Here is a 27,300-nt window from a genome sequence, read left to right as displayed (position 1 = left end):
CAATCAATCTTTCTGCATTTTTAAATGGTGACATCACAGATGTGCTGTGTTTATGAAGAGCTGATATCATAGTCACCTCCAAAAGTTGGACAATAAAGAAATAAAAAAAGTAGCTGTGGTTTCCTTTAAGGGTGAGTGGGGGAGGGGGAAGGGGAGGAGGAGAGGGAAGGGGGAAGGGGAGAGGGAGGGGGAAGGGGAAGGGGAAGGGGAGGGGGAGGGGGAAGGGGAGTATAGAGTAGGATGGAAAGATGGAATGACAGGCTAACGAAAAAACTGTTCATTATCTAAGTCTTCTCTTTAGATCATCTTGGATTTAGGGTTATTATAAATCCAGAGTCTCATCTCCAGCTTTTAATGGTCAGAAGCATCATTTTATCCATTCTTCTTGGGGATGATCAATGTCTGCAGGAAATCAGCAACGTGCCCTAGTAAAAAGCACATTTAAGTCAGAAGACCTGTATATAATTCCTAGTCTTGTCACTGTGAATTTGGACAAATACCTCTTATGGAAAATAAAATTAATAATAATCCCTATAGGGTCGTTGTGAGGATTAAATAAAAATAATGTGTATAAAAGCAGTAATTGTTGGTTATCAGTATCCAGATTTAAGTCATCAGACACAACTTTGTTTACCTAGAGAACATCCTTCCCTATGAGAGAGATATGTATGTCAGCTGTTCAAGGCACTCCTTTCTCATGGCCAACGTATCTGCAAAACTGACTTAGCAATTGGAGGGTTGTCTGAGGGATAGAGAGTTAAATGATGAAGTGACATTGGAGAATGGTATCCTTATAGCTACCACTTACTGAGTATCTATTCCAGGTCAGGCTCTTTGATAGGACATTTATGCATGATTTCTAATCCTTACACCATTCCTACAAGGTAGATATTATCATCTCCCATGTACACATGAGAAATTTAAGGTGTAGAGACCCAGAGACATTTAAGTCCTTCTTGTCTGCTCCAAAAAGCTCATTCTTGTTACAATGAATTAAATCATAACATATCTTCCATCATCTGCATTTTACTCTCCTAAAATAGATTTGAGATATGACCCAGTGCTTTGATGAGATCTGGGACATGCATTCACAAACTGTCATTAGTGTGTCATTTACAAAAATCCAGTCCCAGAAATTCTAGGCATTTTGGGGAGTTTGGACTATCATTCCCATCCCCTACTACATGTCAGGATTTTAAACCAGAACCAATGAACAGGAGAGGAAGCTAGTACAAATTACTGGTGGTCTGAAAGGGGGCCTCGGGCAATTCCCATTTAATGATTTTTACCTATAGTCTTCCCTGGCTGAGGAGTCTAATTATCATTTTTATTATTTTAACCAAGGCCCAAACATGCTCCAAGTGACACTTACTTTAACTAGTCATTTATAAAATATTTGTTCCTCGATTCTCTTAACTTTGAAATGGGGATAAAATAAGCATCCAAATAATAACTACACAGGAGATTATGCATTCAGTTCAGTTCAACAAACTTTTATTATGTATCCATTTGACTTCAGGAGTTGTGCTAGATGCTATATGTAAAAACATTTATAAACTGTGAAAAGCAATGCTGGATAAATATGTGTTGTTTTTGACTTAACACCAGTCACAAAATAAGTAGAGCAATAACTCATTGTATTTCCTCAACATTTTTTCACATTGTTTTGCTTATTATTATTTTTTTTTGTTTTGCTTATTTTTATACGTGAGAAACCGAGGCTCAAAACAGGTTAGATGGTTTTCCTGAGGTCACATAGTGAGTGACTCCAATATTCTCCTTACTACCCCACATTGCTTTTCTAGGAGACTCTATGCCCCTGCGACTCCAATCTATTCATTCAAGAGTAATACCTTGTATTTCATTTGATTTGGAGGAGTCTTCTTGACTAGCAAGTGAATTTGTACTCCTGATATCAATTTATTCCATAACTTTCAGATTTCTTAACTAAATTTGTGTATTTACATCTTTATATGTTATTTTATTCATCTTGACAACCACCCTAAGGTTGTACAGCTAGAAAGTGGTAGAGCTAACACTGGAACCTGGGTGCTTCTGATGTCCCAGCCCTGTTTATTCTGCTATGCTCTACTGTTGTGGTTGTGAGCTGTGTAACCTTGGGCAAATGACTTAACCTCTAGGACAGGGGTGTCCAACTCATTTTCACCGAGGGCCACATGAGCCTCGCGGTTGCCCTCAAAGGGCCGAAATAATTTTAGGACTGTATAAATGTAACTACTCCCTAACTGTTAAGGAGTTGAAATTACATTGGACACCCCTGCTCTAGGACTTTCAGTTACCTCATATATAAAGTAGATATGGGGGTTACTATCCTGCAGAGCTCTTGCAAAGCTCAAATGTGATAATGGAAAATAGAAAATTCAAGTAGAAACATCAGCTGTGGTAATAGCTGATAGAGGTATGAGGGTGGAGTAATTTAAAACAGTATCTCCCCTTCTCTCTTGAGTTAAAAAGAATAACAGCAAAAAGAGGTTAAGGGAGACCTTTTAGTAAGTGGTTGGTCAACATACCTGCAGACTCACTCTTCATGGCTGGACCTTGTGAAAAGTCTGAATCAAGTCAGGAGTCTCTGAGGGCATGTCTGGGGTGGTTTGTCTGTGGTGGCAAACATCTACAAATTTCAGTGGGGCTAAGTCAGTCCTGGGTCTTCTCATTCAGCTGGCCTTCCTGGTGGGCCTAAAGAAACTGCTATGATAATGGTAACAGGGGTGTGGGCCTGACAGAGTTGTGGTTTATTGTTGTGGGAAGCCTCCATGACTGAGAAAGGTTGACCAATTCTGGGTAAAAACATTTATTGATTTTATTAAGTTTAGTCTAGCTTACTCTGTGCTAGACTAAACTGTGAGGGGGATGTAGTCATGAATTAGCACGCTGTCCTCAAGGATTTTACAGGCTAGTGGGGGTGCAAAAAAGCCCTCAACTAACTAAAAGGACAAGGCAGAGTATAATAAGGAATATATCAGAGCAACTAAGAGGTAGGGTAGGAGTTCCTAAAAGGCTCCTTCAAATAAGTAGCATATAAGCCAAGCCTTTAAATATGAGGGCTTCAAGTAACTGGTTGGTTATTCTAATTGAAGATGGCATCAGGAGAAAATGTTGGTTGTGTTATATTTAATACAATAGGAACTAAGATCTTTATTGAGTATATACTATGTGCTAGGGTATAGGGTCTGAGGGCATAGAATTATATCAGAAACAGTCCTTGTCATTGAGGAGCTCTGTCTAGAGGGGCAGACATGTAAACAGTCACTAGGGTGACTTCATAAGGTAAAGGAAAAAAACGTTGAAAAGAAGAGGAGAGTGTGTAATTCTGACTTGGTGAAGCCAGCTTTGCAAAGGAGGTGATACTGGTGTCTTGAGAAAGTAGGAGGAGTTTGCCAGGTGGACTATGGGAGGAGTTAGAAGGCAACTGAAGTGGTTTCAGGGCTCTTTTTAAATTTTTATTTATATTTATTTTTAACTTTTTAAAATTGATGAGAGAGGGAAAAAAAAGAAAAAGTGGTGAGAAACATGGAGTAGTTGTCCCATTTATTTATTTATGCATTCACCGGTGGGATGGAATCCACAGCCTTGGTGTATCCAGACGAAGCTCTAACCAGCTGAGCTACATGGCCAGGGCCCAGTGCTCTTTTATGGAACAATCTACAGTGGCAGCAGCGAGCAGGCAAGGAAACTCCTCCTTCCTACGTGTTGGCTCCTAGAGGGTCTGACTTAAGTCTTCTTTTCAATATCACGCCCTAAAGGAGATGGTTAGATGAAAGGTTTTAGAGTCAGATCTGGATCCTATTTAAGCTATTTAATTAGCTGTATGACCTTAGCTATGGCATTTTTTTTTAAATGTTTTGGTTTCCTCATTTATACAGCTCATGTCTGTTCCTTTGTTTATACAATTAAAAAATAAAGCATCTAGCACAGATTTTGATTTGTATATAAAGTACTGTTATTATTTTATATCATTATACGAGTATCATGTAGTCCTCACAAGAAGCTGGATTTGGGGTATAATTTCCCCCATTAAATTTTTAAAAATATATTTATTTTATTTTATAGAGGCAGAAGAGCTGACTAAAGTTCACAGGAAAATCTGCAGTTGTCAGTGCCTTCAAGGCCCATTATCCTTAATTTCATATATGCTCTGGTTTTTCCCAAGTGGCCCCTCCCTCGGTGACAGGCTCCAGTCCGGCGGCGCAAACTCCGGCGCCAGGATTTGGGTGCCGCCCCGGCCTGCGAGGGGCGGGCGGGGCCCGGCGGGGCGGGGCGGGCGAGAGGAGGGAAGTTGTCGAAGTTAGGGGAGACGCCCGCTTGCCCGCCCCGGCCTTGCCTCTGGCCGCTCCCTCCGCCTTCTCCCCGCCCCAGCCCCCGTCCGCCAGTCCTTCCTTCCCCTCCCGTGCATGATGGAAACACCATGGCTGCGGCGGCCCAGCTCTCCCTGACACAGGTAACGCCGCCAGCCCATCCGCTGGGCTCGGTCGGCCGGTATTCCCGACCGGCCCCCTCCCCCACCGCCCTCTGTGGTTCACCGACCCGTGCCGTTTCTCCCGGCCCCGGGCGGGGCGGCGGAGAGCAAGAGCGTGCGCGTGTGTGCTGGAGGGAGGGCGCCATCCCGAACCGGCAGCTCCGCTGCGAGTGCCCGGACCCCACCTGGGATCGGTGGGAGCCCCCGGCCCCGCCCCACGCGGCGCCCCCTCCTCTCTACCCCTCCCCACCCCAGCAGAGTTGACCGTGCTCCCAGCCCCGCTCAGCCGGTGCCCAGCCCCTCTCCCTCCACTCAGCTTTCACTCTCGCAAGAAGTTTCCTCCTTCCTAGCCAGTCTGTCCCAGGTGAGCGCCTGTTGAGCTCCTGCTGATCAGCCTCACACCCGGGTCAGCCCTCGGCCAGGCAAAGCGCTTACCCTAGGTGGAGTCACCTTCCCGAGCCGGACGTTCACGGCATCTTTCCTCCCTAAACCGGCCTGTTTCCACTGGAGTCCAAGGAAAGGCCACCCTTCCCCAACAGTTTCCTCCAGGTTTCTCTATTCCAAATAAGTCTCATTCTCCCCAAGTACTTACCCAGCTAGCCCTCCCTGAATTCAGCCTCCTCCCCTCCTGATCAGGTTTCCTTCGGGGGCAGCTCTCGATTAGTCTTTACCTGCTCACGTTTGTTTCTATTCCTTCCCGGTGGGATTGCATTTAATCGCTGTCCAAGCGGATAACAGGAAACCATCCTTCAACAGATGTGGTGGTTCCATCAATCTTGGGGCTGGGAACCGACCCTGAGATTACTCATTCTGGGGGAATCTTCACCCAAAGCGGTTCTCGGGGTCTTTTTCCGTTTCTGTTTCCTTCAGAACCCTGTCTTTGTGCTTCCCAGAAAACCTCTCAACATCACTCACTCTAGGATCCTTGTTCCTCCCTCTTTGTGAAAGGAAAGCCAGTTACAATCCTCCTGTGATGTCCAGGATGATGAGGTTATGTGCACCTGTCAATCCCTTCCCACTCCTCTGACCAAAACTTACCCAGTTTCAACTTCTCACCCTGTTCTCTCCAGAGCTGGTGGCCAGGTACTTTCCCCTCGGGGCCCACCCCAGCCTTCCTGTTTGCCTTGTAGTGTCTTCCGGCCACCTTGTAGTCTCCTTGACCTGATTTTGTCAGTGCTCCCAAGATCTTAACATTGAGATAGGGTATACATTTGGGGCCAGAGAGTTTTGGGGTGTTCCGCCTAGCACTCTAGGATAGACTGAGTGAAAAATGTCCTCGCCAGAAACCAGGAATCACATACAAACATGCATTTTAGGTAAAATAGCTTCAGCTTGCAGGAATTACCAGTCTTTTAAGAAGTCTTTATTTCCCAATTTCTTTGGTGTTGCTTACCCTATTTTGACAAGCAGGTAATGGGGAAGAATCTTTGGACTGTGGTGATTTAGTCTTGGCGGTGAATCTCTTTGAAGGGTCCTCCTGAAACTCAAATTTGAGGGATGGCAACATTGACTTTGGGTGTTCACTTCTTATGAGTCTAGTTAGTGAGTTGCATTAATAAACAAGGTCCTGTTGGCAGGCTGTTACTCTCTGGCTCTTTTGGCCAATTCTGAGCAGGAGTTTTTCCCCTCCTGAAGATTCTGGTGTCCTGAAGACTTCTATAGATTTACTTCTTAGCTGTGTGCCTAGTTTATTCTCTCCCTGGATAATACTTTGTTTTTAGTTTCTATTTACTATCATTTCTGGAGGTTTTCTTCAGGCCTGTCAGTTTTATAGACAGTTAAATAATTAATAATTGTTCTTGTGTTTTTTTATATATTTAAATATTAACACATACACAGAGTGAATACTGAATTAGGAGTATTATCCTTCAGAGTCTCACGTATGAGAGGACATAGATGGTTCATTTGTATGGACAATTCAGATAAGTCAATTTAGAGTGTTTTGATTTTAAGACGTTAAGAGGCAATAAGATATTTTGTAAAGGCACAAGAAAAAATATTCTCAAGTGTTCAAGTGTTAATATACGCTAATGTGCCTCCTTGTTAATCTAAAACTTCACTAATATGTGCTTTTTTAATTTAATTTAACTGCTTGAGGCAATAAACTGAGATAACAGTGCAACCTGGTTGCATATTCATTATTGATGTTTTGTCAACCCCTTCCCCCAACACACACACACACACACACACACACGCACACACGCGCACACAGGCAGAGTCAGAGACGGACAGATGCAGACAGACTTAGGTAACCTCAAGAGAAAGAGATCCTCCAGGGCAGGGATGTCCTTGAATTCATCTCTTCTCCCTCAGTGCCCATCTGGATGAAAGTGATTAATAACTTTGTCTTCCCTATGGCTGAAAATTCTAAAGGGCTCTATGACTGTTACAAAGATTAAACAGATGCTAGAGTTAGTTTCCACCTCTGGTCATGAGAAAATAATGGTTTTGGAGTAGGTTTATTCATTCAACAAATATTTGTTAAGTACTTATGTAGTAGGCACTGTGTTGGGATTGTCTTGTTTATAATTTCTTTTTGCCTTTATCAATTAAGCAAAACTGACAGAGGAAAATGTGAAAAAATGTTTTAATTTGCTCCTTCCTTCCTCTTCCCCTGCCTGCCAACCAACCCTTCAACTCCCCAACCACCAAATAAATTATCTAAATTATCATACCCCAGCTACTTAGAGAAGATGGACTATTAGAGTAATGAAAAGTTAGCTCCAGCCCCAGCTCTGCCACGCTTAGTTCAGTGTATGGCATTGGGTTAAGTCTCCAGGCCTCAGTTTTCTTAATTTTACTATTTATTCAGTGAATATTTGTTGAGCATTCATTGTGCTAGTAATTATTCTAGGTACTGAGGATATACTAATGAACAAAATAGATAACAATCTTGGAGCTTGGAGACAAAACTTGGAGCTTACATTTTAGTAGGAGAGTTTGAATTAGCTGATCTAAGGACCTTTCCAACTAACATTCTTTTTTATAGGTCATATTCTACGGTTTGGAGATTTAGTGGTGAATTCTCCAGGGTACTTAGTGCTGTGTACATTAATGTTTTCTAATTGTAGTAGTTTTCATTAGATGTTTAGTTTTTTTCTTGTCAATGCGAAGTAGAACTTGAGAAAGATCTTGTGATTTTTGCTTATGGTGATAGATTACAAAAAAGATATTAATACTTCTCTTCAAACATTTTTCCAGTTGCCTATTTCTTCCTCAAGACTGTATCCCTAATAATAACAGTACTATTAGCTTCCCTGTGGGTGTTACTATATGACAGGAATTTTACATCACTTAATTTAACATTTTACAAATGAGGGAAGTAATTTATGTAAATAGTAAATGGAAGGGCTAAGATTCGAACCAACGTCTGTAGGACTCCAACAAAAGCTGTTTATTTCACTACCCCTCTCTGTGTACTAGATGCTTCTCATCTCCCCTTGTATTTTTGATTCTCTTTTTCAGTATATGCCCTGTTGTCCTAATTAGGTAGTAAACTTGAAAATGGAAGTCATGTCTTGTGCCTCTGAATCTCCAGTGTCTTTCACACTATCTTGACAATACAATTATGGGTGTGTAGTAGTGCTCTTGATGATGATAAAGGTTTTATTTTATTGAAATAGGCATGATATGAGTATTTGAAGTAATCTTCCAGCAGTAGCTTTATGCTGAAGTTTTCTTGTTTTAATTTAGCAAGGATTTTTTTTTAAAGAGTTGATCCTGAATCTAAGTCTTTTTAAGCAAATATTTATTTATTTATTTTAGAGAAAGGGGAAGGGAGGGAGGGAAATATTAATTGGTTGTCTCTCACATGCACCCTGACCTGGGACCTGGCCTCAACCCAGGCAATTGCTCTGACCAGGAATCAAGCCTGTGAGCCTTCACTGTGCAGGCTGATGCCCAACCAACTGAGCCACGCTGGCCAGGGCAAGGATTTTTTTTTAAATAATAAAAGGTACTTAGAATGGGACTTAGAATAATCTTAGTATGTGGTTTAAAACAATAAATTCTATAAGAATAATTTTCCTTTCAATGCTTTTTTTTTTATTTGCAAGAGTGATATAACAGCATTATAGAAAATTTGAAAATTGGAGGGAAAAATCTCCCATAATTTTCAGTTTCTGGTATTTATTTTCAATTTATAAAAATCATGCAGTCGTGTTAATAAATGTATCACCTTAATTGGCTGGTTTAACAATTATGACAATAAATACAGGACAGAATATGTGACAATCCAGTATTCTCAGGAAGTCCTTTCTTTCTTGAACCATACTAACTATTCTCAAAAATGGCTTGGAATGTTCAGCATTTGGGAGGAGTTGTCATAGTTAAAATTAATTAGGAACAGTTGGGTTTGTCCAATAGGAGTCTCCTCGGAATAACCTAAGAGTGTATTTCTTTGTTTTCACTCTCTTTGCAGACAGAATGATAACAGACTAACACATAGTAGAAAAAGATTAAGCATCTTTATTTAACAACAAATCATAGTTGTAATTTCCTTTCTCACTAATAGTCTGATTTAGAGCTCAGTATAAGGTGTTGTACTTGCTTTTCAAGGAATTATAAATGCACATTATATGTGAGTTTTGGACGTAATAAAATTGGAACTCTGGGAAACCAGAAACTGAAAAATGGCTTTGTGAGGGTCCTAGGTAGGGGGTTGGACAGAAAGAAAAAGATACATATGTAATCTGGTTACTTGCAGAAATAAGTGAAAAATTAATCCAGGCAGAGTTCACATCCTGGAATTTTATTTTAAAGTGGTTGAACTCTGATCAAGAAGATAAAAGATTGTGCCTTCATTAAAAGTTATGTTTATTAGAAGCTTCTAATAATCTGAGAATGTAATTTGAATGCTGTATTACAGTAAAGTGGAAACATTAAAAATATTTAGATAAATGATCTAATCTAGTTAAACATTCATAGAAAAAAAAAACTAGAAGGGAAAAGCCCAAGATTTTTTAATAGTATGGGTATAGTCTTTATTTACCTTCTTTTCAGTGGTGAGCATGTATTCCTTCTGTAATCAGCTGATTTAGCATTTCTGTGATAACTTTTTGAAAATTTACTTTTTTAAATTGAAGTCAGTAACTACAGATAAAGTAAAAAGTGTGTGTTCTAACATTGCATCTGCACTCACATTTCATCTTAAACATCTTCAGGTTTAGAGAAATTGGTCAGAAGGTTGATAAAAATAATTATAATTGGTTTGGAGAATTCATTCAGAGGACTAATTTGTAATTTTGTGTTCTGCTTTATAATTTATAAAGCATTTTATGCTTTTTCATTTGATCTTATAATAACCAATGAGCTAGGCTATTATCATCATTTCAAATTGGAGAATACTAAGGCTCAGAATTTGAATTATTTAAATTTTACAGTCAGTAAGTAAAAGCTAGTATAAACCCATGTTAAAAAAAATTCAAACAATGCCAGAGAAAGTCTCCTTCCTGTTCTGGGCCCTCAGTCTCCTTAGAGGCAGTCATTTTTGCCATTTTCTTGTGTGTATTTCCAGCAACAGTCTGTGATGTATATGCAAATACATATATTTATATATACATATATATATGGTGTATGTATTTTTATTTTTCCTTTGAGTGAGCTGCATATTGTTTTGTGGCTCATTAATGTTACTGCTTTTTCTTAAGCTTAATTGATCTCGATTGTTCTATACCAACACAATAGCTGTCCCTCAGTATTTTCAGAACTTCAGCACTTTCCCTCATCTGAATATAATTTATTTTATTATAATTTATTTAACTAGCCGTCTAATGGTAGACATTTATGTTGTTTCCATTCTTCTGTTACTACCAACAATGAGCATTACTTTTAACATCTGTGCACATGTGTGAGTATGCATATTAGTTTTAAATGGGTTATAATTTGGGGGCCAAAACATATTTTTAATTTGAATAGATACTGCTAATTTTAACTCAGCAACAGTGTTTGTGCCTTTTTCTCCAGTTTCATCAACATAGTGTATTATCAGACTTGATCATTATGAACCTGATATATAAAAATAATATTAGTTAAAAGTTGGTCTCATGTTGTGCTTTGCTATTAATAAATGTGAACTTTTTAATATTTTGTATAAAAGTAAGGTAGAAGTAAAGTATAAGAAACTTATCTTGGTGATATAAGTAATGTTTTCATGAATTGGAGGTGCAATTAAAAAATAAAGGTTGGAGCTCTTTTAAAACTTGTTTTTAGCCCTGGCTGGTGTGGCTCAGTGGATTGAGCACGGGCCTGCGAACCAAAGGGTCGCTGGTTTGATTCCCAGTCAGGATGCATGCCTGGGTTTCAGGCCAGGTCCCCAGCAGGGAGCATGTGAGAGGCAACCACACATTGATGTTTCTCTCCGACTCTTTCTCCCTCCCTTTCTCTAACCATAAATAAGTAAAACCTTAAAAAAAAATACCTTGTTTTTATGTGGTACAAGTACACAGAGAAAAATCAGCCTCACTTCCTCCCCCTTTGGATTGGGGATTTTGTAATGGGAATTTAATAGTACCAGGAGTTTCCCATCTGAAATAAACAAGCCGCTTATTTCTTGTTATGTTTTCAATAAATATAACTGAGACAAGAACATACTTTTTAGGGAAAACTTCTATATTATAATAGGAAATTTTTAGATCGTGGTTTCTCAACCTTGGCACACTGACATTTTGGGCTAGATAATTATTTGGTGTGGGGGGCTGTCTTGTGCATTGTGGGATGTACTGCACTGTCCTTACCCACGAGATGCGAGTAGCACTGTCCTCAGTCGGGGCAATCAGAAATATCTCCATACACTGCCAGAAGTTTCCTGAGAGACAAAATGGGCCCTAGTTGAGAATCACTGATTTAAACTTCGTGATCCATTAAGGCTAATACGGGATACAGGGGTATATGCTTTCTTGGGATAGGGATGGGGGAATAGTTTGTTTTCATATTTTTACTCCTAAACCTGCCATGAGCCATGAATGACTGTGTGTAGATATTGATGTTAAAACGCTTAAATGGTGAGACAACTGGAAATTGTGAACTTAATTTTATGTGTGATTTGTCTGCCTTTCTTAGTGGTCTTATTTTAGTTGTGGAACAACTCTATCCAGTGGGCTAAATATTTATTTTTATTTTTTATCGATTATGCTATTACAGTTGTCCTGATTTTTTCCCCTTTGCCCCCCTCCAGCCAGCGCCCCCATCTCTCTCAAGGCCGTCCCCCACCATTTTTCATGTTCATGGGCCATGCATATAAGTTCTTTAGCTACTCTATTTCCTGCACTGTGCTTTACATCCACATGGCTTATTCTGTAACTGCCTATTTGTACTTAATCCTCCGTCATCTTCACCCATTCTCCCCCTCCCGCCTCCCATCTGGCAGCATTCCAGTAACTTCTTTTCTCTTGCTTTTAAGAGGCTCTCTTTATCTTTAACCTTTGGTCTTTTAATAAGGATGTGTCTTGGTGTGGGTCTCTTTGCTTCCATCATAATTGGGATTCTATGCTCTTCCTGGACTTGTATGTCTACTTCCTTCACCAAATTAGGGAAGTTTTCTTTCACTATTGTTTCAGATAGATTTCCAATTTCTTGCTCTTTTTTCTTCTTCTGGAACCCCTATGATGTGAATGTTGGACCTCTTGAGGTTGTCCCAGAGGCTGCTTATACTGTCTTCATTTATTTTATTTTATTTTATTTTTTAAAAATATATTTTACTGATTATGCTGATTATTACAATTGTCCCATTTTTTTCTCCCCTTTATTCCCATCCACCCTGCACCCTTCCTCCCACCTATATTCCCCCACCTTAGTTCATGTCCATGGGTCATACATGTAAGTTCTTTGGCTTCTACATTTCCCATACTATTTTTAACCTCCTCTTATCTACTTTGTACCTACCATTTTTGCTTCTTATTCCCTGTACCTTGTCCCGCATTCTCCCGCTCTACCTCCCCGCTGATAACCCTCCATGTGATCTATGTGATTTTGTTCCTGTTCTAATTGTTTGCTTAGTTTGTTTTTGTTTTTTAGGTTCAGTTGTTGATAGTTGTGAGTTTGTTGTCATTTTACCATTCATAGTTTTGATCATCTTCTTTTTCTTAGATAAGTCCCTATAACATTTCATTTAACAAGGGCTTGGTGATGACGAACTCCTTTAACTTGACCTTATCTGGGAAGCACTTTATCTGCCCTCCAATTCTAAATGATAGCTTTGCTGGATAGAGTAATCTTGCTTGTAGGTCTTTGCTTTTCATGACTTGGAATACTTCTTGCCAGTCCCTTCTTGCCTGTAAGGTTTCTTTTGAGAAATCTGATAGTCTCATGAGAACTCCTTTGTGGGTAACCATCTCCTTTTCTCCTGCTGCTTTTAAGAATCTCTCCTTATCTTTAATCTTGGGTAATGTAATTATGATGTGCCTTGGTGTGTGCTCCCTTGGGTCCAGCTTCTTTGGGACTCTGAGCTTCCTGGACTTTCTGGAAGTCTATTTCCTTTGCCAGATTAGGGAAGTTCTCCTTCACTATATTTTCAGATAAGTTTTCAATTTCTTGCTCTTTCTCTTCTCCTTCTGGCGCTGAGTTCCCTGAGCATCCTTATAAATAGTGCTTTGAACTCTGTTGTTTAGCTCTTTTTCTGGAGTTTTGATCTGTTCTTTCATTTGGGCCATGTTTCTTTGTGTCGTCGTTTTGGCAGCCTCCCTGTGTGTTTTTTTGTTTTTTTTAAATAGGTAGAGCTGGTTTGACTCCCTTTCTTGGAGGCATGGCCTAATGTAGTCGGTGTCCTGTAGGGTCCACTGATACAGCCTCCCCTATCACCCAAGCTGGATATTCAAGGTGCGCCCTTAAAGTGGGCTGAGTACACCCTCCTCTTGTAGCTGAGCCTTGGTTGCCGTTGGCAGGTGAATGGGAGGGATTTACCCAGGCCAGTCAGCTGCAAGGACTGGCAGTGACTACTTACCACCAATCTCCATCCTCCGTGGAGGATCAGCTGTGCAGAGGCAGCGTGGTGGCGCTCGGAAGTGGTCTGTAGCTGTCCACCAGGTGCTCTGGCCCTGGGGTTTCCTGGATGGTGCAGGCCAAGGTCAGCCCCTATCTGTGTTTTGCCTGGACACCCTTCCTGAGCTATAAAGCAATCTGAGAAGGCTGCTACTTGTGCTGGGCTTAGAGATCCCCAGGTGAAGACTAGCTGTGACTCTAATCTGGCTGCCACTAGGACTCACTGAAGCCAGCTGTTGTTTGTTTGATGGGGTTTAGAAGCCTAGAGGAGCCATTCTTATGGAAAAGCAGCTTGGGTGGTCCAGTAAGGAGGGTCACACAGTGATAGCCAGGTTGATAGTGTCTCAGATAGAACACCAGTCTGTAGGCTCTGTGTGGGGGAAGGCTCAGCAAAGGGACTGCTCGCCCTGATAGCAGACACTTCATTCTCTCCCTGTGTACCACTGATGCCCTTCAAGCTGCCACCCCAATGCTGGAGATTGGAGGCAGCAATTCTGAGTAGGTGATCCATTTGTGGGTTCCACAAGAGGAACTGCTTAGGGCTTCAGCAGCCTCTTCCACCCACTCAATCCCCACTGGTTTTTGCACCTGGAAGTTGTGGGACTTATCTTCCTGGCACTGGAATCCTGGGCTAGGGGGTCTGATGTGGGTCTGGGACTCCTCACTCTTGAGATAGCCCTTCTGAAGTTTTATCCGTGTGGGTGTGGGGCCAGCCTGTTCCGCATCTGTGCCCCACCTACCAGTCTGGATGGATGTGGTTTCTTCAATTCTGTAGTTGTCAGATTTCCATTCAACTCGATTTCTGACATTCTTGAGTGTTCTGTTCTATATTTTAGTTGTAATTTCGATGTGGTTGTGCAAAGAGGCGACCATGTCTGCCTACGTCACCAACTTGTAGTGGGCTAGATATGAATGCAAAGGTCCTGGAAGGATAATACTCTTATGCCACTGTTGAGAAGGAAAGAGACTGATATTAAATTCCTGATAAGCAATAGATACCTTTAGATGATTTACATATATTTTAATCTTCACAGTTTTTCTACAAGTAGGAGTTAATCTTCTTTATTACTTACTCAGGGTTGTTTTAAGTGGTAGATTTGAGATTTGAACCCATTTACATCTATTCTCAAGCTCATTTGCTTATGCCACTTCCTATGAACATTCATTGAAGATATTTCAGACAAATACAGGGATGAAAATGAACATTCGCATAGTACACTTCTCTATTGTTATGTAAAAGTAACATTACTCACAGTGGGGTTTGCATGTATGTACACCTGTGTGAGTGTCTGTGTGAGTGTGTGAAAGGGGAGAGAGACAGAAGTGGTCAATATTGGGATAAAGTAACAATAGTTATTACTATTCATTGAGCGTTTATGATGTGTCAGTCACTGCTTTCAGTAATGCTTACAACCTGATGAACTTTTCAACAATCCTTACAACTTGATAACTGGATCATCCTTATTTTTGTTTTACCAAAAGAGAAGACTTAGGCACAGAGGTGAAGTAATTTGTTCAAGGTCGAGCTGCTGCTAAGTAGTAGAGGCAGGATTATAACTCAGGTAGTATAAATGACTCATAAATTGAATGTCTCTATTTAAGGGCAAAATAGTTCTGATAGAACCAATTACGGTGCCGTCCTTGGTTATAACTGAACATATGTTCTAGGCTGCAACTTATTATTATGTGAAAATCAATCTATTGCATAGACCATATCCCTAGTAAGTGATTGTTGTACCGAATTATAGTGGAGGGTTTTGTAAACATGATAGGAAGGTAGACTTTTGTAAACAGAAGGTAGATTACATTTTGCAATCTCTAGGAATTTCTAACTCATGAAAACCTAAGCCTGTTTAAGTTAGTGCTCATCATGCCAGGATTTACTTTCAAACTGATACTCTCTTGGATATGGTGACTTGGACTTGGAGTTCCTTCAATATTCTGTTGCTAAAGATGGTACCATGTATCAGAGAAAAATTCCCTGAGGAACAAGCTATTTTGTTAAATAGAACCTGGAACCACTAGGTCTGAGGATTTCCGATGCTCTGGATATGAACATTGTGGAGAGGATGAAACGGTGGGAGATCTTGGGCTTTGCAGTCAGAATCTTAGGTATAATTCCTTTATTTGATTGTAATATAACAAATTTCTTAACCTCTTTTTTTTTTAAATCTGTAAAATGGGGAATAAACCCGTATTTGAGGTGAAGACTATATGCAGTAATGACTATAAATGTTTGGGATCAGTTTAAGTGGTAGCAGCTATTAATAGTAATAATAATAACTACCACCAGTAGACAAATATTTGTAATTTATGGATATTAGCTATTTATAGGGCTGTTTTCCTTGATATGTTGCACTTTTTTCATAGATCACTAATACTAAGGGTTACTGGCAACCTCATTCAATCTTGTATAGGTACAACGCAGGTACAACGCAGGCATGTCATTATGCATGTACTTAAAGATATGAAACTTATATGTATTAAAGGTGCTTCCATTGTTGCTTGTTGACCCTCTTATTTCAGAAAGTATTTACAGAATGCCTCCTGTGTGTTACCATGTGTGTTAGGCCTTGGACATACAGAGAGAATAAGACCTAAACTCATGTGCCTTTTAGTCTTTTAGGGAGGTAAACACTGACTCTAGAGCGATAAGTGCTATGATAAAGGATGATAGAAGTCAGACACTATAAATGGTGGGTAGAAAATAGACAGGGGGAAGGTAAGAATAGTCTAGGAAATGTAGAAGCCGAAGAACTTATATGTATGACCCATGGACATGAACTATAGGGGGGGAATGTGGGAGGGAGGGGTGTGCAGGGTGGAGTGGAGTGAAGGGGGGGAAATGGGACAACTGTAATAGCATGATCAATAAAATATATTAAAAAAAGCAGTCAGGCACTGGAGTGCCGTGGAATATCCTGTGATTATGTTGGAACTTTGTAATAAAGCAAGAATTTTAACCTAGAGCATAGGACATTAGGAAGGGGTTTCAAGGATAGGCTTTAACTGTGACTCTTAAATAGTATGTAAAATATTCATAGTATCAAGATTTCTATCCCAGGGACACTGAGAGGAGTTTTACTTAGTGGGGAGAGCACTAGACTTAGTACAGAACAAAGCTAGACTTGAATTCTCCCTCGGCCACTTGCACTCTCTCTGGTTGACTATGGCAAGTTACTTAGACTCTCAGCTTCCTTTTCCTTACATATGAAGTATATACATTGGCGGAATGTAGGAGACATTTAGTAAATACAAGGGCTGTTGTTATTGATACTTATAGGTAGAACTTGTAAGTGTTATTTAAAATTTCTTTTCATTTAGAAAATTCTTCACTCATTCAAAGAAAAGTTGATGTGCAGTAAAATAGCAAGAAAAAGCATGGATCATCATTCAACACATTTTTTAAATTTTAGGTTTTTTACTTTAAAAAATGTTATTTATTTTTTAAATTTTGATTTATTGGTTGATTTTAGAGAGAGAGAGACAGATGGAGAGAGAAACAGTGATTTGTTGTTCCACGTATTCATGCATTAATTGGTTGACTCTTACATGTGCCTTTCCCTGAGATCAAACCCGCACCTTGGCGCATTGGGAGGATGCTCTAACCAACTGAGCTATCTGGCCAGTGTTGCTTTTATTATTTTTTTTTAATGTGGTTGTAACCTCTCTCTCCCGCTCTCTGTCTCTTTCTTTTCCCCTCCCTCTTACACACACGTGCATAAATTTGTACTGTTTTCTTTAACTTAATAGTATAGGTATTTTCCAATGTGGTCTTAATAGCATTTTTAAGTGTCTTTAGGATATATTTATTGAAAGGATACTTTATAGTTTACTTAAGCCCTTATGTATACAGATAATTTATGTATCAATTAATGCTGTTGTAAATAACCTTTGATATACTGTTCACTGAATTCCTTTTTGTAGAGTTACATGTGGTAGTACATGAATGAGTTGCCTTTGTATGTCTTTGAGTTTTGAAATTAAACTTGAATTGATTTTTGTATAGTTTGAGATTTCGAATGACAAAGCAGACAGTAGTAATTTTCCCAGGAGCAATAATGTCTAAAACACTATTGTGAAGGAACTAAGTTGAGCATATTTAGTTTGACTGCAAAGGCCATTTATAATTTGTAAAGTTCACTTAATATATTAAGTTGGCATTAAAGTTGTAAGCTTCGAGAAGATTGGGTAGTTTCAGTTTGCCTACAGTTTTCATCCTTTGGCCGGAATGCTTTCATTCTTAGTCTGTTCCTACATTCTGCTCTGTGTATTTTTTCCTGGCACACTTTCACGCAGGGCTTTGTAAGATTTGGAGGGTGGATTCTGCACCATCTGGCTCTCTAGCACAGTTCAGAACCTCCACTCTGTTGACTGCTTGGAGCCAGACTTGCCTGAAATGTCCTGATTTGTCTCTGTGCTTGGCAGATTTTTTTCTTTTATACTAATTTCCTCCTTATTTTAGTACAGACATTTTTACCAGTATCAGTGTTCTTAGATTAAGGTGGGCGAGACTTCTTTTTCCTATAACCTCACCAGAAAAACCCTTATAATGAAAACTTCACAAAGCATTTTATTTTTAAAAATAGTGTATAAGTGACATGACTTGTATATTTACACATGTTTAATAAATATTTAAAATATTTTAAAATTGAATATTTTAGGTACTTATTATAGTTTTCATCTTGAGGCTAGGAAAGGAAAAGCATATTCTGAAAATTGCAACTTTAATGATTTAATTTCTAGTACTAGTTTAAAAATACTCCATGTGTCAACATTAGTGATAATTTTTGAACTATGTCTACATTTAGAAATATGAGCCATCCAGTAATTTTAAGAACTGCTAGAGGTACTGAATTTATAAAATGTTTTAAAATTGTTTCGATGTTGAGAGACTTACTTTGAACTTCCTGCCCTGTTGTTCCTCTAGCAAATTAAAAAGTAATAATTAAAAAAAAATTTTGAGAGTATGTTTATTAAAGCTGGGGATGGTGAAACAAGGAGGGCTTAGGATAGAAGAAGCAGTAGGACAGAGCCTAGGCGGGGCTGCTTTGGCTCTCTAGAAACATTATAGGAAAGAAATGAGCCTTGATGGGGTTGCTTTAGCTCACTGTGAAGTCAGAGAAAAGGGGGCCTTGGAGACAGGGTCAGGGGGTTCGCCCAGGAGGAGCTGCTGTTACCCATTGCTCCCTGGCTGCAAGCCTTCTGGGGTCCCTTAGGGTTTAGGTCCACACCTTGGGGGTAAGAAAGGGGAGAAAGGAAAGTCCTGTGAGGGACAGCACACACAATTACACTTTTTAAACAGCCTTATGACATATAATCCACATATAATACAGTTTATCCATTTAAAATGTACAGGTCTGTGATCTCTTCATAGATGTGTGCAATCATCAGCACATTCAATTTTAGAGCATTTATCACCTCAGAAAGGAATCTTTTCCCCCCATTTATATATATATATGCATATCTATAATTTTGCTCAACAGTGTCTTGTAATGTATAGAGTATATGTTTTATACTTTTGTTAAATTTATTAAGGTTTTAAAATTTTACTCTTAAGCTTTTCAAATGGAATTTAGTTTCATTTTCATATTCATTGCAAGTGTATAACAATACAATTAATTTTTGTATATTGACCTTGTATCCTGCAACTTTGCTGAACTCATTTATTCTAATAGTTTTTTTTTTAGTGGATTTCTGGAATTTTCTGTATATGAGATCATGTCATCTGAGATAGTTTTACATCCTTCTTTCCCATCTGGATGCCTTTTGTTTCTTGTTCTTGTTTAATTTTCTTGGCTAGAACCTCTGGTACAGTGTGGAATAGCAGAGTCCAGAGTGGACACTTGTTCCTAATCTTTGGGGGAAAACATGTATATATTTTCAGTACTCAGAGGGTATCTAGTTCAGCCATGGATGTTTGGGAAACCTAGTATTATTTGAAAGAGGTTTAATTCACATTTTGGTTATGTAGCCCAAGGATTCTTGAGCATGGTTTTGTACCATCAGCATCACCTGACAACTTTTTAGAAATGTAAATTCTTTTTTTTTTAAGATTTTATTTATTTTTTAGAGAGGAGAAGGGAGGGAGGAAGAGGGAGAGAAACATCAAATGTGTGGTTGCTTCTCACAGGCCCCCATTGGGGACCTGGCCTGCAACCCAGGTGTGTGCCCTAGACTGGGAATTGAACTGGTGACCTTTTGGTTCGCAGGCCTGCTCTCAGTCCACTGAGCCACACCAGCCAGGGCTAGAAATGTAAATTCTTAGACCTCATTGCAGTCCTACTCTAAATCATAATTGGAAAGTTGGGGGTGGGGGATTTACTTAGCCATTTGCTTGGTAAATGTTCATATTTTTAAGAAACTAATGCTACTAATGAGTAACACATATAGGGTTTTAAGTGTATGAAGAATGTAATATTCACAAAGACTGGTTTAGTGGGTATTTCCTTCCTTCCAACATATGTTGAAACAACTCAGAGAGGTTGTTAACTTTCAGTGCTTTGGTGTAGTGGTTAAAAGAGTGAACCCTGGCATTTTACTGTATGGCTTGGAATCTAGTTCTACCATTTATTTGCTAGCTATGTGAATTTGGGCATTTTTTAAATATGTGTTTCAGCTTCTTCATATGTAAAATGTCAGAGTATCTACTTTATAGAGTTGTGACACTTAGATGACATAATGTAAGTGCTGAGAATAGTGCCTGGCCCATAAGTATGCCCTTTAATAAATATAAATATTTTGCTATTATAGTTATTGACCAAGAACACCCAGCATGGCCCATTTCTCATTATCTTTCTCTTGAATGTGTTTCTTGTTCTGCCTGAATTTCTCTTCCTCCCCTTTGATTCATTCATTTGACAAATATTGAGTACCTACTATCTGCAAAGCATTGGTGTCTGTACTGTTAATACATAGTGAGCAAGACAAAGTCGCTGGCCTCCTGGGTTAATATTGTGAGCGAGGGGGACCAACAGAAACAAACAGAACAAATGATATAAATTGTCAGATAGTGACAAAAGCTAGGAAGAACAATAAAGTAAGATAAGGGAAGAGAATGCCATAATTCAGACATGACTTTTCCTCTTCTGTCTCCCTTAGGTATCTCTGATACCACAGCAACTGTGTTTGTTCCCTCTTGTTGCGTTTATCACAGTGGTTTGTCATTGTCTGTTTTTCCCACTGCACTCAGTTCTCAATGTCAGAGACCGTAGTTCCTTACTTTAGTGTGCTCAGTATCTCAGCATACAGGTGTATGGCACTAGTCCCCTTTATCCACAGGGGATACGTTCCAGTACACCCACTGGGTGCCTGAAGTCATGGATTGTGCTGAGCCTTACATAGAGCAATTACAATATTATAGTATAATAAGGGTTATGTGAATGCGGTCTCTCTCCCTAAATATTTTATTGCACATACAGTGTGGATATGTTGGACTAAGGGATGATTCACATTCTGGGCAGGCTGGAGCAGGATGGCGTGAGAGAGTTCATTACTCTTCTTGGAATGGCACACAATTTGAACTTAAATTTTTTTTTTATTTCTGGAATTTTCTATATAATATTTTTGAGTGATGTTTGACTTTTGGTAACTAAAACTAGAAAATTAAACCATGGATAATCGGGGACTACTATACAATAAATGTCTAAATGAATGAATAACAAATGAACAAGCAGGGTTTTTTTTGAATATTTAAGAAATATTTATTTTCATATCTTCATTTCCCATTGTAATACATTTGAATTGCCATTCAACATTTGAAAAGCAAGTTTTTCAGCTTTATATTTCCTCATTGTATTGCTCTCTGTACTTTGTTTCTCCCTGGTGATAATGATAATAAGTACAATTTATTTGAATACTTTATTTGCCTGTCGATCAGCTTAGTGCAACAAGTAAATTTTTATATTTAATATTTTGTATAATTTTTTTTCTTTTCTTTTTTCTTCCTTAAGACTGAGTTCCAGGAGGGCAAAGAAGTTATCTTATTTGTTTATCTCCGTATCAGGAGTGCCTAGCACAGTAATACATAGTGGATCAGCAATTGTTTGAATAAATGAGTAATATATTTGTATGCTAATATATTGAGTCTTCTATGGAATCACATAGACTATAAAGTATAATGCATATTTGCATAATATTCTAATAGACCCTGATCTAGGAGCATTAAGCAAAATAGGTTATTTTAAGTATTATTAGCCCTACTAGCTGTTTTCCCTTACCAACCCATTATCAAGTTTAATGTTCATGTAAGTACTCTAGCCTGAGTTGTTGTATTTTCTAAACTATAAATCAAAACATTGTGGTCCAATAATTATACAGGATACTGAAATTCACACTGGTTGAGTCTTACCTCTGTACCCGTGCACCAAAATTATACCCTTTTCCAATTTCATAGTAGAAATTCTTGTTTCTAGTACCTTCTAGGTAGATGTTAAGCAATTACAGTTTCTGGTCTAAGTAATTATCTGCAGGGTCTGTATGAGTGATCAGTGGACAATCCCCAGAGCAACTTTTGCATTTTAAAAAAAGAGTAGGCCAAGTGACAAATGGGTGGAGTGTGTATGGCTAAAAGTGACACACTGCTAGCATTTTACTAAACTGAGGATTAAAAAGCAACAGATCTTTTCACGTTGAAGTATAGCTAAACTGGCAGTATTTTTCCAGTCATAGTTTCTGTCATTTGGCTGAAAAAGGATACTTTTTGTTTCCTGGCTTTTGGATTATTACCAGGAAAAGGCACACTTGAAAGAACGGTTCTTAGGAAAATCAGTCAATTTAATACATTAATAGGATGAAGGGGAAAGCCACATGATCATCTCAATTGATGCAGAAAAGGCATTTGACAAAATTCAGCACACTTTTATGATGAAAATACTCCAGCGAGAAAGGCAACTCCCTCAACTTGCTAAAAGCCATGCATGTATGAAAAACCGCTAGCTAGCATCATGCTCAGTGATGAAAGGCTGAAAACTTTTACCCTATGTTTAGGAGCAAGACAAGGATGCCCACTTTCATCCCTTCTGTTCGACGTGGTACTGGAAGTTCTAGCATGAGCATTTAGGCAAGGAAAAGAAATAAAAGGTATCCAAGTTGGAAAGGAAGAAGTAAAATTATTTGTAGGTGGTATTTCAAAAAATTTATTGTGGTGAAAAACACAGAACATGGGATCAGTCCCCTTAACAAACTTGTGAGTGTGTAGTACAGATTTGTTAACTCTGAGCACACTGTTGTACAGCAGATCTCTGGAACTTTTTCATCTTCTGCTACTGAAACTATCTCCAGTGAACAGCAACTCTGCATTTCCGCCCTCCCTGGTTCCTGACAACCACCATTCTTCTTTTTGCTTCTGTGAGTTTGACAACTTTAGGAATCTCATATAATTGGAATCATGGAATATTTGTCCTTCTGTGACTGGCCTATTTCACTTGCATAATGTCTTCAAGATTCATTCAAGTTGCAGCATATGACAGGATTTCCTTCTTTTTCATAACTAAACAGTATTCCCTTGATGTATGTACCACACTTTTTTTCCATTTATCGCTGAGAGACAATTAGATTGTCTCCACTTCTTGACCATCGTGAATAATGCTTCAGTGAACACGGGAGTACAAATCTCTCTCTGAGAGCCAGATTGCAATTCTTTTGTGTAAGCACAGAAGTGGGTTGATGGCTCATATAGTAGTTCTATTTTTAACTTTTTGAGGATTCACGGTACTTTTATGACATGTTGTTTTATATGTAGAAAATCCTAAAGATTCCACAAAACTACCAATAGAGCTAATAAACAAGTTTAGCCAAGGTGCAAAATATAAAATCAGCACACAAAAATCAGCTGCATTTTTATACACTAGCAATGAACAATTCACAGAAGAATTTTCCACGTATAGTAGTGTCAAAAATAATAAAATGAGGAGTAAATTTACCCAAGGAAGGCAAAGTACAATGAACTGCAAAACATTGCCTTTACTTAAAGTTTGATTGTGAAACTAGAAAACAAAAGGTGGATTAGTGTATACAATTGTGGGTTAATAACAATGTTATTTAAAATTCTCTTTATTTTGGCCCTGGCTGGTGTGGCTCTGGTTGAGTGCTGGCCTATGAAGCAAAAGGTCGCCAGTTTGATTCCCAGTGAGGACACATGCCTGGATTGTGGGACAGGTCTCCAGTAGGGAGTGTGTGAGAGGCAACCACACACTGATGTTTCTCCCTCCCTTCCCCTCTCTAAAAAGAAATATATAAAATCTTTAAAAAATAACAAAATTCTCTTTATTTTGATACTGTGTTAAATAGAAGCACAACTAAAAGTGTCTTAAATTGGAAAATATGTCTCTGTTAATAAAAGTTCAAATGATACAGTGTGTATGAAAGTAGTAAGAAAATGGTGATGATAATAACGTTGATAGGAGGGGTTACAAACCTAATGATTAAGAGCGAAAGTCTTGCAATCAGACTTCAGTGATTTGAATACTGGTACCGACACTTAAATAGGTGTGTGACTTTGAGTCAGCTACTCAATTTATTAATGTCTCATCTTCCTCATCTGTGACATGGATATAAATGTACCTTGTCAGATTAAATGAGCTTAATGCAGGGGTGTCTAACTCATTTTCACTCAGGGCCACATCAGCCTTGCGGTTGCCTTCAAAGGGCTGAATGTAATTTCAACTCATTAACAGTTAAGGAGTAGTTACATTTATACAGTCCTAAAATTATTTCGGCCCTTTGAAGGCAACCTCGAGGCTGGTGTGGCCCCTGGTGAAAATGAGTGTGATACTCTGGCTTAATGTGTAAAGTGCCGAGGACTAGTACTTGGAGGATAGGAAATGTCAATAAGGACTTAATATGTTGATTGTTATGAAGCTGTAAAACACTATGTGTATGTATGATTTTAAAATGTAGTTTATTTAAGTTCATACGTTATAATTTAACTTGTTTTTATTTTTTCTTTTTCTAATTTTTTATTTTTTAAAGTATATTTTATTGATTATACTATTATACTTGTCCCAATTTTTTTTTCCCCCTCCTCCCTGCACCACCCACCCTCACCCTCCAGCATTGGCCCCCCTCCTCCAGCAGTTCATGTCCATGGGTTGTACATAAGTTCTTTGGCTTACTCCATTTCCTGTGCTATTCTTAGCCTCCCCCTGTCTATTTTGTGCCTGTCTATTCTGCTTCTTGTTCCCTGTAACTTTTTCTCCCATTGCCCACCTCTCCCTCCCCACTGATAACCCTCCATGTGATCTCCATTTCTGTGATTCTCTTCCTGTTCTAGTTGTTTGCTTAGTTTTTGTTTCTGTTTTTTAGGTTCAGTTGTTGATAGTTGGGAGTTCGTTGTCATTTTACTGTTCATAGATTTTGATCTTCTATTTTTTAGCTAAGTCCTTTTAACATTTCATATAATAAGGGCTTGGTGTTGATGAACTCCTTTAACTTGACCTTATCTGGGAAGCACTTTATCTGCCCTTCCATTCTAAATGAAAGCTTTGCTGGATAGAGTAATCTTGGATGCAGATCCTTCCCTTTCATGACTTCTGAACACTTCTTTCCAGCCCCTTATTGCCTGTAAGGTTTTTTTTGAGAAATCAGCTGACAGCCTTATGGGAATTCCTTTATAGGTAACTCTCTCCGTTCTTTTGCTGCTTTTAAGATTCTCTCCTTTAATCTTGCGTAACTTAATTATGATGTGCCTTGGTGTGCTCCTCCTTGGTTCCAATTTCTTTGGGACTCACTGGACTTTCTGGACTTGCTGGATTTCCTTTGCCAGATTGGGGAAGTTTTCCTTCATTATTTGTTCAAATAAGTTTTCAATATCTTGCTGCTGTTCTCCTTCTGGCACCCCTATAATTCAGATGTTGGAATGTTTAAAGTAGTCTCAGAGGCTCCTAAGTGTCTCCTCATTTTTTTTTGCATTCTTGTTTCTTCATTTTGTTCCAGTTGGATGCGTATTTTTTCCAGATCGTTGATTTGAGTCCCGGTTTCCTTCCCTTCACTGTTGATTCCCTGTATATTTTCCTTTATTTCACTTTGAGTAGCCTTCATTTCTTTCTTCATTTTGTGACCGAGCTCAATCAATTTTGTGAGCGTCCTGATTACCAGTGTTTTGGACTCTGCATCAGATAGGTTGTCTATCTCCTCGTCATTTAGCTCTTTTTTTGGAGTTTTGATCTGTTCTTTCATTTGGGCCACATTTCTTTGTCTCAGTGCACTAGTCTGGTTGAATGTTTCTTAACTCCTTGGTTGTTGTACTTCTATGCAAATGTTTTTCTGGCAGTTCTGGTTGTTTGTTTTAAATTGATTGTTATTCTTCTTTTGGTTGTGTGAGGAAGTGAAGTGTTTCTGCCTATGCCTCCATCTTGGCCCCACAAGCCTGTCTTTTTATTTTTTAATAGTTGGTTTTTTATTGGAAAAGGGTTTAAGGGGTATAAATGGTAATTAACTTGCCTCTTTAAAAAGCTGCATTTCATTGCTGATCTTTGGGTCTCTTGGTGCCCCATTACCTGTGGAATTTTTTTTTGTCTCGTTTGTGCAAACCTTGTATTTTATCTCCTGAATGAGCTACTCTGTATTTGTTTGTACTCAATTTCAGCATGTTTGTTTACCCTCAATGAGCACAGGTCAACTTCTAATCAATTCTGTTAGCTTTAGGCTATTAATCGTCCCACACAATTGGGTGTCAGTGGTAAACTCAAGGATTTGCCCTTGCTCCTACCTTTTAAGTTACTACATTGATGAACATTCTTTTTTTTAAAGTACATTTTACTGATTATGCTGTTACAGTTCCAATTTTTTCCCCTTTCCCCCCCTCCTTCTGGTACCCCCTTCCACCCAGCAATCCACGCCCTGCCTTAGTTCATGTCCATGGGTCGTGCATATAAGTTCTTTGGCTTCTCCCTTTCCTGTTCCATTCTTTACGCCCCCCTGTCAATTTTATTTCTCCCAGTTACGCTTCTTGATCCCTGCACCATTTCTCTGTTTCTCCCCTGCCACCCTCCCAGCTGATAACCCTCCAAGTGATCCCCATACCTATGATTCTGTTCCTGTTCTGGTGGTTTGCTTAGTTTGATTTTGTTTTTATTTTTTAGATTCAGTTGTTGGTAGTTTTGAGTTTGTTGTCATTTTAATGTTCATAGTTTAGATCTTCTTTTTCTTAAATAAGTCCCTTTAACTTTTCGTGTAATAATAGCTTGGTGATGATGAATTCCTTTAGCTTTACCTTGTCTGGGAAGCACTTTATCTGCCCATCCATTCTAAATGATAGACTTCCTGGGTGGGGTAATCTTGGTTGTGGGCCCTTGCTTTTCATCACTTTGAATACTCACCAGTCCCTTGTAGCCTGCAAAGTTTCTTTTGAGAAATCAGCTGACAGTCTTATGGGCACTCCTTTGTAGGTAACATTATGCTTTTCTCTTGCTGCTTTTAAGATTCTCTCTTTATCTTTTACCTTTGGCATTTTAATTATGATGTGTCTTAGTGAGGTTCTCTTTGTATCCAACTTCTTTGAGACTCTCTGTGCTTCCTGGATTGCATGTCTATTTCCTTCACCAAACTAGGGACGTTTTTTCATTATTTTTCATATAGATTTCCAATTTCTTGCTCTTTCTCTTCTTCTGGCACTCCTATGATACAAACGTTGGACCTTTTGAGGTTGTCTGAGGGGCTGCTTTTACTGTCCTCATTTTTTTGGATTCTTTTTTCTTCTTTTTGTTCTGATTGGTTGTTCTTTGCTTCCTTATGTTCCAAATTGCTGATTTTGTTCTCAGCTTCATCCACTCTACTGTTGTTTCCCTGTAAATTGTTCTTTATTTCAATTAGTGAATCCTTTGTTTCTGACTGGCTCTTTTTTATGC

At 38.8% G+C, this 27,300-nt stretch overlaps 1 protein-coding gene across 2 annotated transcripts in view; it reads left to right on the top strand.

The window, feature by feature from the left end:
- Positions 1-4,307: 4,307 nt before the first annotated feature.
- Positions 4,308-27,300, top strand: part of EPS15 (epidermal growth factor receptor pathway substrate 15) — a 123,802-nt gene continuing 100,809 nt past the window's right edge. For both annotated transcript variants that reach the window (XM_024571212.4, XM_045204135.3), the window contains exon 1: positions 4,308-4,459. In XM_024571212.4, the coding sequence (XP_024426980.1) occupies positions 4,427-4,459 (33 nt within the window). In that variant the 5' untranslated portion in view covers positions 4,308-4,426. The remainder of the gene's footprint in view (positions 4,460-27,300) is intronic.

The sequence above is a fragment of the Desmodus rotundus genome, chromosome 3, assembly GCF_022682495.2.
Source record: "Desmodus rotundus isolate HL8 chromosome 3, HLdesRot8A.1, whole genome shotgun sequence".
NCBI lineage: Eukaryota > Metazoa > Chordata > Mammalia > Chiroptera > Phyllostomidae > Desmodus > Desmodus rotundus.
Note: the sequence above shows the minus strand (reverse complement) of the source record. Positions and strands in the feature narration are given on the sequence as shown.